The sequence below is a fragment of the Cucurbitaria berberidis genome (assembly GCF_010015615.1).
Source record: "Cucurbitaria berberidis CBS 394.84 unplaced genomic scaffold K460scaffold_3, whole genome shotgun sequence".
Lineage (NCBI taxonomy): Eukaryota > Fungi > Ascomycota > Dothideomycetes > Pleosporales > Cucurbitariaceae > Cucurbitaria > Cucurbitaria berberidis.
This window is the reverse complement of record NW_024468937.1, coordinates 4,216,381-4,227,736: the sequence shown is the minus strand read 5'-3', so window position 1 is coordinate 4,227,736 and position 11,356 is coordinate 4,216,381. Positions and strand designations below refer to the sequence as shown.

The 11,356-nt window shown below is 50.6% G+C and overlaps 6 protein-coding genes across 6 annotated transcripts; 4 read left to right on the top strand and 2 right to left on the bottom strand.

The window, feature by feature from the left end:
- Positions 1–1,134: 1,134 nt before the first annotated feature.
- Positions 1,135–2,730, top strand: K460DRAFT_285268 (MFS general substrate transporter; the record flags this gene model as incomplete). The annotated part of the gene is made up of 4 exons (XM_040928800.1): positions 1,135–1,342; positions 1,394–1,829; positions 1,880–2,300; positions 2,353–2,730. 4 exons carry the CDS (start codon positions 1,135–1,137, stop codon positions 2,728–2,730), a joined length of 1,443 nt encoding a protein of 480 aa, XP_040788623.1.
- A 754-nt stretch (positions 2,731–3,484) lies between these two features.
- On the top strand, positions 3,485–5,324 carry K460DRAFT_313132 (putative pantothenate transporter). Its single transcript, XM_040930243.1, has 6 exons — positions 3,485–3,653; positions 3,709–3,866; positions 3,921–4,117; positions 4,170–4,322; positions 4,368–4,647; positions 4,702–5,324. Exons 1-6 carry the CDS (start codon positions 3,533–3,535, stop codon positions 5,239–5,241), a joined length of 1,449 nt encoding a protein of 482 aa, XP_040788622.1. The 5' UTR covers positions 3,485–3,532; the 3' UTR covers positions 5,242–5,324.
- Positions 5,325–5,439: 115 nt separating this feature from the next.
- Positions 5,440–6,864, bottom strand: K460DRAFT_313129 (putative cyclase). Its single transcript, XM_040930242.1, has 2 exons — positions 6,155–6,864; positions 5,440–6,087 (listed from the first exon to the last, which is right to left on the bottom strand). The coding sequence occupies exons 1-2, from the start codon at positions 6,555–6,557 to the stop codon at positions 5,537–5,539; spliced, it is 954 nt and encodes a 317-aa protein (XP_040788621.1). The 5' UTR covers positions 6,558–6,864; the 3' UTR covers positions 5,440–5,536.
- A 152-nt stretch (positions 6,865–7,016) lies between these two features.
- Positions 7,017–8,135, top strand: K460DRAFT_119391 (uncharacterized protein). The gene has a single exon (XM_040926616.1). It carries the CDS (start codon positions 7,183–7,185, stop codon positions 7,789–7,791), a length of 609 nt encoding a protein of 202 aa, XP_040788620.1. The 5' UTR covers positions 7,017–7,182; the 3' UTR covers positions 7,792–8,135.
- K460DRAFT_366896 (uncharacterized protein) lies at positions 8,036–9,467 on the bottom strand. Its single transcript, XM_040933473.1, has 3 exons — positions 9,152–9,467; positions 8,900–9,099; positions 8,036–8,827 (listed from the first exon to the last, which is right to left on the bottom strand). Exons 1-3 carry the CDS (start codon positions 9,420–9,422, stop codon positions 8,480–8,482), a joined length of 819 nt encoding a protein of 272 aa, XP_040788619.1. The 5' UTR covers positions 9,423–9,467; the 3' UTR covers positions 8,036–8,479.
- An 805-nt stretch (positions 9,468–10,272) lies between these two features.
- Positions 10,273–11,107, top strand: K460DRAFT_283144 (uncharacterized protein; the record flags this gene model as incomplete). The annotated part of the gene is made up of 2 exons (XM_040928632.1): positions 10,273–10,414; positions 10,467–11,107. The coding sequence occupies 2 exons, from the start codon at positions 10,273–10,275 to the stop codon at positions 11,105–11,107; spliced, it is 783 nt and encodes a 260-aa protein (XP_040788618.1).
- Positions 11,108–11,356: the final 249 nt, after the last annotated feature.

The window sequence follows — 11,356 nt, the reverse complement described above, 5'->3', positions numbered from 1 at the left end:
CTCCATGTTCACGCGCGTACACGTGCGCGGGGAAGAATCCGTCATAGTTACTAATCGCGCCCGCTCTTCTCTCCCCGTCCCTGTAGACAACAGCCACTGTTTGTTTGCATAATCAAGCCACCGGTGCTTGACCTCACATGTACTACAAACTCGATCCATCACTCGCTTTGCATTTGAGCTGTCGCAAACGTTTGAAAGGTTACCAGCACGTCCTCAGATTAGCGAACGACGACCAAGCCTCACAATTCTTGTGTATTAGCATGGTATTCATCTAAGACTTGTACGAGGATTACGAACAAGTTGGTTAAATTACGGGGTTAGGTATTGTCTGGGCGAAATAGAACAGCTAGGCGCTAGGTGCAACCGAGACGCGACTTTAGCTATTCGGTTCTTAACTAGAGTCGTAGTTGCGCTCTATTTCTTTACAGTCTCTGTCTCATCGTTCAACCTGATACCTCGGCAGTCAAACGGCGAACACTCTTCGCGGGGCTGGTTTCTCTTTTTTTCAGGTGGCTTGCTCATAAGCTTCAAGTCCTGCACCACTTCAGAATTCGTGTTGTACGCTAGAATTACATATTTCTTGGGTATCGCGACGCAAGTAGTGTTGTGTACCAGATCACGGACACAACCACAGCCTTCTCCGCCCTATGCGACTGTGCTTGCTGATTCCCGAAGCTTACTTCCATCAAGGACCAGACCGTTCGAAGGCTTATACTCCTTATGTGGAGTGGTGGATCACACAAGGATAAAACCGCTCCGATTGGTGCGGAGAAGCCCCGGAAATCACGGAAATCTCTCCAGCCTCAAAACCCGGAACGCATGCTGATTCGCGCGGATTGGTCTCAACCGTCTGGGGAACCCGAGGACTCGGAGGTTTCCCCATCTGGGGTTCATGGGCTAGCTTAAAAGAGTATCTAGGCATCAACCCCAGACTTCTGGGTAACATCTTACAGGGGACAGGACCACTTCTTGACCGCACATTTTCATCCATTGACCACCAACCCATCTACTCGGCCTCCACTGCTACTCGATACGACATTAGTTAGAAACATGGACGCCCAAAAAGAGTCTGGAGCGACAATGCTAGAGAATGGATATCTCAAATCGAACGAGTCTTTGGATGGAGATGTGGGAATGAAGATCTTGGTAGCTGGAAATGTCGATGAAGTCGTTGACCCAGTGGCTGAGAACAAGTTGGTTCGCAAGATTGACATGTACATCATGCCCTTCCTCTGCATTACCTATCTCATCACGTATATTGACAAGGCGACTCTCGGCTATGCTGCTGTCTTTGACTTGCCGAAGGATCTTCATTTACATGGAACGCAATACAGCTGGCTTAGTATGTTAACATGCCTCTAATCAGATAGCCTGTGGACTGACAGACCTATAGGCAGCATCTTCTACTTCGGGTTCTTGATATTCGAGTATCCGACAAATTTCTTCATGCAGAAATTATCCGTCTCTAAATGGCTCGCCGTCAACATATTCTTATGGGGTGGCATCACCATGGCTCAAGGTGGTGTCAACCACTTCGAGCCTTTTATGGCTTTGCGCTTCATCATGGGAATGCTAGAGTCATGTGCCACGCCAGCAACCATACTTCTCATAGGAATGTGGTACAAGATTGAAGAACAGCCGATCCGCATTGGCATATGGGCAATGTTCCTCGGCATATCGAACGCATTCGGTGGTCTCCTGGCTTTTGGAATTGGGCATATCCAAGGTTCATTTGCCAGTTGGCGATATCAATTCATCATCGTAGGAGCCGTTTCTTCGGTGTGGGCCATAGTTGTATTTTTCGGACTGGCCGAAAATGCCGCCAGCGCGTAAGTTTGCCATCTCCAAGTCCTTGTGTTGTTCTAACGACCAAATGCAGACGATGGCTTTCCCCGGAGCAGCGAATACTCGCTGTTCAAAGACTACGCGTGAATAACACCGGTATCAAAAACAAGGAGATCAAGCGGTACCAAATCGTCGAGGCGCTGCTTGATCCGAAAACATGGTTCTTCTTCTTCTTTGGTGTTTCAACTCAGGTTGTCAACGGGGCAGCCAGCAATTTCGGATCACTCATCATCAAAGGCTTTGGCTTCACCACGCTGAAGACTACACTACTTCAGATTCCCTATGGATTCCTCATCCTAGTGGCGAATATCTCCGCAATGTACATTCAGCGATGGCTTCCCGGACAACGCAGGTGCATTGTGGCAATTGTGTACGTCCTTGTGTCTCTGGTAGGTATTATTGGAGTCTATACCATCCCAAGACATAACCACTGGGCACTATTGGTCTGCTATTGGGTAAGTCAGGTTCCAATTATGAATGATGTTGTAGTTGCTCACAAAGGCGTAGCTAACCGGCACCTACACCGTGTCATACTCGATGGCCTTGTCACTCATCACCGCCAATATCGGTGGTTACACAAAGCGATCAACAGTCACCGCTATATTCTTCATCTCGTATTGCACCGGTAACATCGTCGGGCCATTCGCTTTCAAACCCTCCGAAGCGCCCAAATACCAATCCGGAATTATTGCAATCCTCGTTGCGTATTGCGTAGAGATAGCGTTGTTTGCCTTGTTTGCGGTCTACGTGGCCATGATGAACAGGAAAAAGCAAAGTATATTTGAGGAACTGGGCCCTGATGCGGACAATGAACAAGCGCGGACAATTGCGTCTTTCAACGATCTTACGGACAAGGAAAATGTCTTCTTCAGATACACATACTAGGTAGTGCTCTAACAAGGGTTTGAATGGCAATATTTCCCTCTAAATTGAATCAATCCGAGATGTACTATTACGAAGCGATGAATCCGTACGACTGACAAGCCACATATAATCTGCCTGTGCCAAGCCCCCATGTTGCTCCTTCCCAGACGGCAGCAATGTTCACCTGCGTCGCGCCGTGCACTCATACAGCCGTTTTAATATGTATTGATTGCTTTCTGGTATTCTCATGCACAGTTGATTATGTGAAGAAGAACGCGGTGATTATCTTCCCTGGCGCTATGCTAGTGCCCGTCTTGTGATATGCCAAAGAAGACTTTCCTTTGTGAATTATGCCCTTCTACGCGGAAATAAGCTTTTCCCAGATTCCCTCGGGGTCGTCTTGGTGCTGTTGGCGTCATTATTTAGAAAGGCCGGGGCTCGGAGGCTACCGGAGATGATGCTCTGCATTTCCGCGGGAGTACACTCCGACCGGAGATACTTGCACTAAGTCCATCACAGCTAGAGACCTTCCTTATCGAAACTTAGCGTTAACGCTGGTGCAAGCCTAAATGACAATGGTGCATCTCAACTACGCAGCGTTGTGGGGTCCCCGCATGCTTTCGCCGTGGGATCTCCCCGAATGCGGGAGTTTTGACCCGGAGAAAGATATGAGCTAGTGGTTTTCGGTTGGGAGATCGTTGGAGGCACGTTAAAATAATAAGCCTTTTCGCTCTACAAGGTTCGATTCTACAAAGCTTGATGGTACTTTCCTCTCTACACTTTTAAATACGATTACTTTGATCGACGGGCTTTGACTTCCAAGATGGACACGATGGACAAGTCAAAATTTGACGATGTGAACACCTTTGAGACGATCTCGGACGACCGTGTAGCAGGTTTCGAGGGTCTGAATGAGCAAGAGACACGAGCACTTGAGAAGCGGTGTACGTTAACCCTTTTGTTTGCCAAAAGAGATGAGTGACTGATAGCATGAAACAGTGGTCAGAAAGGTTGACATCCACCTTATCTCGGCGTTGTTCTTAATCTTCATATTCAACATCCTGGATCGCTCGAACATCGCCAATGCCAAACTTGGCGGTATCGCAAAAGACCTCAAACTTACTGGAACGCAATATCAAACCGCAGTCTCGATTATGGTAAGTTGTGACAAAGACGTTTTGCTAGCTTATTTTTACTAAGCTTGCACCTAGTTTGTTGGCTACTTGCTTGGCCAGATCCCTAGTAATATCATCTTGACACGGGTGAAGCCTTCTCGGTACATTCCATGTGCGATCTTCCTTTGGGGAGGCATTTCTCTCGCCACAGCAGGCGTCAAAAATTTCACGGGGCTCATGGTAATTCGCATCCTTCTCGGCCTTGCCGAGTCACCTTTCTTCCCAGGCGCTTTGTAAGTTCCCAGATATTAAAGAACGTTTTCTATGCCATACTAACTCCCATAGACTTCTCATCAGCTCTTGGTACAAGCCTATCGAGATAGCGCCCCGCGTTGCGGTAGTATACTGCGGAAATACAATCGCAAACGGATTCGGAGGGATGCTTGCAGCTGGGATCCTTGGGGGCCTGCATAAGGCTAATGGATTAGAGGGTTGGCGGTGAGTGCTATATACTGGGATCCTAAGTTCACGCTAACTTTCTAGGTGGTTGTATATCATCGAAGGTGCAGGCACTATCCTTGCCGGATTGTTAGCCTTCTTCCTCCTTCCCGACTTTCCCAATTCCGGACAGCAAAAGTGGCTTACAGAGCAAGAACAAAGATTTGCTATTTGGAGGCTGGCTGAGGCTGCAAACCATGAGGAGGACGAGAATGGCACGGTAAAACAAGGTCTCAAGGACGCCTTCACCGACCCCAAGACATGGATATTGGTATTCATGCAAGTGTGCTTGCTCACATCTCAAACTTGGACATACTTCTTCCCGGTAAGCTCTGGAATTCTATTGTTGAGAAACGGAAAGATACTAATACATCAACAGTCGATTGTTAAGACTCTTGGTTACAACACCATCATCACGCTTCTTATCACGGCCCCAGTCTATGTCTTCGGCTTTATCGTCTCCTTGTCGAACGCTTTCGTGGCCATGCGTACGAGTAGACTAGCAGTCCTCATAATGTGGCCTGCTATGCTCGATATTGTGGGAAATATCATGGTTATAAAGGGCCACACCACCCCGGTTCGATACACGGGCATGTTTTTCATGTGTGCCGGATCTTTCGCAGCCTTCAACGTCATTCAAGCATGGATCGCGTCGACTATTCCTCGCACACGTACCAAACGTGCGATCGTATATGCTTTTGTCAACTTGATGGGCAACACCGCGAACATCTACGGAGCATACTTCTTCCCGGACTCGGATGCCCCGCAGTACGAACAGGGCGGTATTATTCTCTCATCCTTTGCGGCAGCTGAGATCTGCACGGCAGCTTTCCTTGCTTATATCCTGTATCGCCTCAATAAGAAGGCGGAAAAGGAAGAAGAGAGTGATGGCCAGCCAAGGTACAGATACCTGTGGTAAACTACTGAGTTCATTGCACTTTCAGAGACCGGAAGCAGTTCGAATAGTGCGGGGATGAGAGATCTAGATAGTGTGTTGGGAGCAATTCAAAGATATAGTTGACCACTCTCTTGATCATCGTGTTGCAAATTCGCCTTTCTCAGTGGTACAGAGTAGTAATCATCGGCCCACTCTATTCCATAGTGTGTTGCTGCAGTACACCTCTCACTTCAAATTGTTCTGCAACTCGTTGGACGCCAAAGATGAAATTACACATGCATCGATCGATTCTTGCACAATGGAATCTCAGTGTTCCTTAAAAAATGGCTACAGCGTTCGGTGGGCTTGCAACTCCGCCCGGTACGTACAACGGCATGGAGCTAAAGAAAAAAGTCCATCTATCCCTCTTCTTGCATTCCTGGCTCAGTCGCTCAAGGTCGAAAAGCTCTCCAATCGGCATGCCCCATCCCGCCAGAAGCCATTCATGAAGCCAAAAGTCAGTGTTTTGGCACGGCCATGCCTCGAAACTGGGCATGTCACCCGCAACTGCTGCAAAGCCACTTTCCCAGAGCCATCGTAGCGTCTCCTTGGAAGATTCGACTCCGATTGCGGGTGGCGAGGTCATGTCCGCCAACGCGCGTCGCTGATCCTGAGTCATATACTCGTACTGCTTGGTCCAGCCAGTACGAATGAGGAGGATATCTCCGGGGCGAGGTATTGTGTTTTGGCTTGCTGCGACTTGCTTCAATACCGCGACGGGGATGGAACTTGTGCTAAAGCAATCTACGGGGAGTCCCTCCTTCTCCGCCCAAGAGGCGTAATCCAACAAGAGGCCCCGACTAACGATGCCGCCATTCTCTACCCAAGCTACATGTTCATTTGCAATTAGTGTCTTCTTTCAGGTATGTGACAGGGTACATCTCAGCAAACTTACCATGAGTGCCAAGGGCTTTGGTGTTTAGTAGATCGTCCAGCGTCTTTCCGTTAAACCACTTCGCCTCCTTCTGGTATCCGTAATGCCTGAGTCCATCCCACTGGGTACTACACTGCGTGTTGAAGGTCAAGGTGTCGTCATTGACACTCCTTGGGGCCTTGTTCTTGATTTCCTGCTTGAAAGGAACGCGGCCAAAGCAGGGTTCCGCCATCAGGTCTAGCGGCCAGTCCAACGCGACTCGTACGCCGTCTTTGATTTCCGAGGCGGCTGCGGCGGTGGTTGCAGGTGTGAGGAGATTGAGCATTCCAAGCTCATCGGAGCTACCGAAAAGGCCCCAGGCGTTGCCATGAGGGCCGTCTTTAGCAAGCGGCAACTCATCGAAGGATGGCTTATTGACTGCCATGACGGGATTTAGCTATTGGATATTGGCGAGAGAGGGCCCCAAGAGAATAATATAGTCGGATATGATTGTCAAGCAAAGGGCTTCAGACTATGGTGGTAACGAGAGGCTTGCAATGTGGATTTAGCTCTATGTTCCTACATTTCCGACACACCGAAGGAATTCCGGCGTCGGCATTCGGAAATTGTTGTGAGACGACAGCTCGCAGATATAGATGTTAGGCCCATGGATCTCCTGCGGCCAGGCCTTTTGTGTAGTAACAATGCGCGTTTTCTGTTCCAAGTGTACTGATTCAATGACGGAAGCCAGAATGTGTTTACGGTGTCATGGTATTGAGCTCGAGGAGGGCGACAGAGTTGGGGGCTCTTTCGGCGGCAGACAGGCCACGGAGTTAAAGCGCGAAGCAGCCCGGAGATAACACGCGCTGCAGACACAGCAGCCTCCAACTCCAACTCCGAGGCTGAACTATGTGAGTACTTCCTCCAACGCTGCGGAAGCTTTCATGTCGTTGTTGCTGTCATGTACAGGCTGCCTTTCATATTCAATATCGTTGAATATTTTGAGAAGTACTCATCCGATTTTTACCTTTTTCCTAAGAGTCGAGATGGGCCTGCAACCATGAGAAATCATGATCCGCCACTCAAACCTGGCAGGCAACCTTACCAGCCCGTCAAAGACACCTCTAGGAGCTTTTCGCCCAACCCTTCATCTGGGTATTTGTGCAGAGAATATCAAGTGGAGCCAACAAGGACAGAACGCCAAGCTCAAACAAGCACGTCGAAGGGCCGAGCAGATGCTTACTACCACTACTACGATGTGTATTCAAACTCTTGGGGCAGAAGATTTAAGTCGATATCCTCCTGAATCCGCAGTGTCCAATCCAGCGGGCTTTTGGTACGCTGAAACCTCATTCCAGCCTTTGTTCTCCCCGTACGCGCCGTTGACCATTCGACCGTCTGGATCTATACCTTCAGCTGGCTTGACGGCTTCGCGGGATGCTCGGAGTCCGCACATCCATGAATTTTCTGGCTTTGGAACTCGTGCAGTATTGCGTCAATGCAGCGCCCCGCAAATCCGCCGCACATCCGCCGTCTTGATCTCCCAGCCCTCAGCGTCTGCTCCTTCGCTTTCTAGATCGAATTTTCATGGCGTTGTTGCTTCACAAGCTATCGACGTCGACGGGTCGCTTGTGTCTACACGACTGCGAAGAAGCCGCGCTTGCCGATCTCAACCTTGATTGAGTCGGCAATTGGCAGGCGGTCGGAAACGTCTAGCTCCCAGCGCGATGCATCTTTAGGTTGCGTCGTAGTGATGTATCTACAACCCTTGTTGACCAAGTGCCTAATCGATCGTTCTAGCGCGGGATCATCGCCGATGGCAGAGGCATAGTATATGCGCGGTTGGAGCATGGCATGTCCGACTGAACCATTCATGGCGAGTGTGTTTGAAGGTAAGCAGTCGCTACAGACGTCGGTGCCTGGTTTGTATTCGACTGTGAATGTCGCGGGCTCATGTTGTTCACGTATGAAGCGAGTCGTGGTACGGGTCGTGCACCATAAGGCGCCTTATCTGATCGTCGATCCGCCCTAGCGATATAAGCGGTGGAACTACCGTCAAAGGTTTTCCGCAACGCCATCTCCCGACCCAAAACGGCCAAGGTGTATGCAACCTACCTGCTCGACGCGGAAACTGGACAGCTTCAAGATATTGAGTATCTCAGGTTCTTGGAGCAAGATGAAGTAGGGGGTATAACTATCGTATTCATTGTGTATCGTCAAAAGGAACTACATACGTCGTAACGCATTACGTCAAAACATCGCGCAAAACCCTCCCGCAATACCACCATATCTACAGCTTTTACTTCGAACCCTCTGAAAGAATGCAACGCACTTCATACCGCACTTCCCGCTCCACTGGTTCGTCCCTTATGCTCCGACTTTCCTGTCGCCATCCGGGCTCGACAAGTTCTTCGCCCTGAGCTCATATTGATCCTTTCCTTGGAGACCAGCATTCCTGCCTCTCCGCCATAAGAAGAAACCAATGGCGCCGAAGATGGCAAGACCTGCAACGATCACTCCTACGGCGATGCCTGCCTTGGCACCCTTGGAGAGTCCACTGCTACCAGACGAAGCGGATGGTGTTTGCGAGCCAGAGAGATTGGCGCCGCCAGATGGCGTAGCTGGAGTGCCAGAGGTCTCCGGGGGTTCAAAGTCTTTGCTCGTCACGTTGAAGCATGGGACTTGAAGCTTGAAGTTCTTGGTCTCGACAAAGGTCTGTTCGAGGATGGTTAGCATGTGAAACTGCAAATGGAGAGATCATGTCTGAGCACGAGAAGGGCTACTTACAATATCGGCGCAAGCGAAGAAGGACTGGTTCTTGCCGTCGTTCTCGCCTTCGAAATCGGCCCAGTACTCGAGCTGAATGGTGGCATTGGTGCCTTCTCTGATGTTCTCGAGCGCTTCAATCTTGTAACATTGATGGCCGGGATCAACTTCGGTAACGTTGTCAACAATCTGGTCATCAAAGTCAGACTGCTTTGTGGGGTCTGTTCAACAGGATTAGTCGAGATGCTCAGGGTCCTTGGAGGAACAACTCACTGTCGCCAATCGCAAGGCGGAAGGCGATCTTGTAGGCCTCGTCAGCGATGCTGAGTGCGACTGAGCCTTGAGACAACGGGTAGGTGGTTCTGTTCTTCGGTCCGTCTGGGGATCCGCAAGGCGCTACGTTGTCGGTTTTGGCATCCCAAAGACGATCTGATGGCCACAGGAACTGGACAGGGCCCATGACGGTTCCCTCAGCACCTGAACCATGCTTTTGCGCAGCGGCCAACAAAGGCAGTACTGCCAGAGAGAGGAGAGATGAACGCATGTTGATGGTAGTTCAAGATGAGAGTCAAGGACAGATGAGGCGTGCAGCAATTAAGCCGCCACGGTCCCCTCCGCTATATACTGCATGCCGCCGTTGGGTGTGGGTGGGGTTGGTACTCAAAATCACCTGTCAGGTTGCCAGCCGTGTGCAGGATCTGATAATTGGGCCAGTCGGTTCGTATTCCACCACAACGAGTCGCGCATTGCATTGCCAAGGACACAGAGATATTGTTTGCCGTTGGGTTTGCCCAATCAGCGGCGACATGCCAACAGAACTACCCACCTCGGTCCAACCAGACTCTGGCATCTGAACCATCCAGAACCAGCGCACTGCGATCTAATTGGCAGGTTATGGGGCTGGACGTCTCGAGTACCGGTCTGCCCGGCTCAGGGTACACTCGCAAAGTTATCTGATTGCGCTAACGAATGAAACCCTCCCCGCCGCGCCAGTTAAACGACGCCCAAGTCTCTTGGCGCATCCTCAACTGGCTAATCAGACCCATCTTATCGAGCCATCTGATAAAATTTTGCATCTCCGACGTTCGGCCGGCATACATCACTCCACTTTGTTACCTCGTACAACAAATTAATCAGTGGAGCATGCGGACTAGTCCCTATATACAGAATTTCTATCGGTCATGAGCACGGATTGGTGAGGAGCGTGTAAGCGAGCAAGCGAGAATGCTCGGCATGCAAGAAATGAGGTACGCCACTTCCCGGTTCCTGCATGCTAACTGCCCCTGTGCTACAGTGCTATATATCTTGTCTATATCTCGTTGTAACATCTTTTGTCCATCAACCAACATTCGCTTCTTCACTCGTTCAAGTCAAGCCAATACCCGTCCGCTACAATGGTTGCTACATCCGCCCTCCTTGCCGGCTTCATTGCCGCTGCCAGCGCTTCCGTCCTTCACCCTGAAGATGTCGTCTTCGCTAAGCTCCTGAAGCGTCAAGAGCCCGGCACCCCGGCCTTCAACTGCCACGACAACTGCGGTAAGATTTCATGCAGCAAATTTCTCGTCCCACTATACTGACTCCACATTAGGTACCGCTATCACCTTGTCCAGGCAGCCCAACAAGTGCGACATTGAGGAGTTCAAGTACGACTATGCCAACTGCCTCGTATGCGCCGGCCCCGACAACATCGACATCTGGAAGTACTACGGCAGGACCTTGACCATCGCCGGCACGAGCTGCGGTCTTTCCACCGAGCCCAAGTCTGGCAAGCAGCCTGATGTTCCCGCAGCCAAGCACCTGAGTACCAACTCTGCTGCTCCTTCTCCCACCCCGACTCCTGAAGCTCCTAAGTCAGAGACCCCCGCCCCGGCTACCTCTGAGAAGCCTACCGAGGCTCCTACCTCTGCTAAGCCTACTGAAGCCCCCTCCGCTTCTAAGCCTACCGAGGCTCCCGCCTCCAGCGCTGCCCCAGCGCCTGCCTCCAGCGGCAGCGTTACCGCAGCTCCTTCAGCTGGAAAGCCTACCTCTGGTGCCCCAGCCTCTAGCTCGGCTTCATCAAAGGTACAGCCTGCCCCTGCCTACCCCACTAAGAGCTCCGTCGTCGTCCCTGTCTACCCCACCGTTGGCACCACTGCCTCTGGTGCACCCAAGCCGCATACCAACGGCACTGCGAGCTACACCTCCAAGGTGAGTTCGTTCTTAGACTACTCTTCATATGATCCTCACTAACATTATTATAGCCTGCCCCCCCTGAGCAGTCTGTCAACGCGGCTGCTGGTCTCGGTGCCACCGGTGGTGTCTTCGGCGCCATCTTCGTTGCTGCCATCCTCGGCATGTAAATTCTCTGACCGTTATGTGTGAATGAGTGTGGACGTAATGGAATGAGGGAGGATAGCGAATTCTTGTATAATACCTAATCCTATAAAACCTGAATAATGAACAACCCTGTTATATTCAGTTTCATCGCCCAATTCCTTC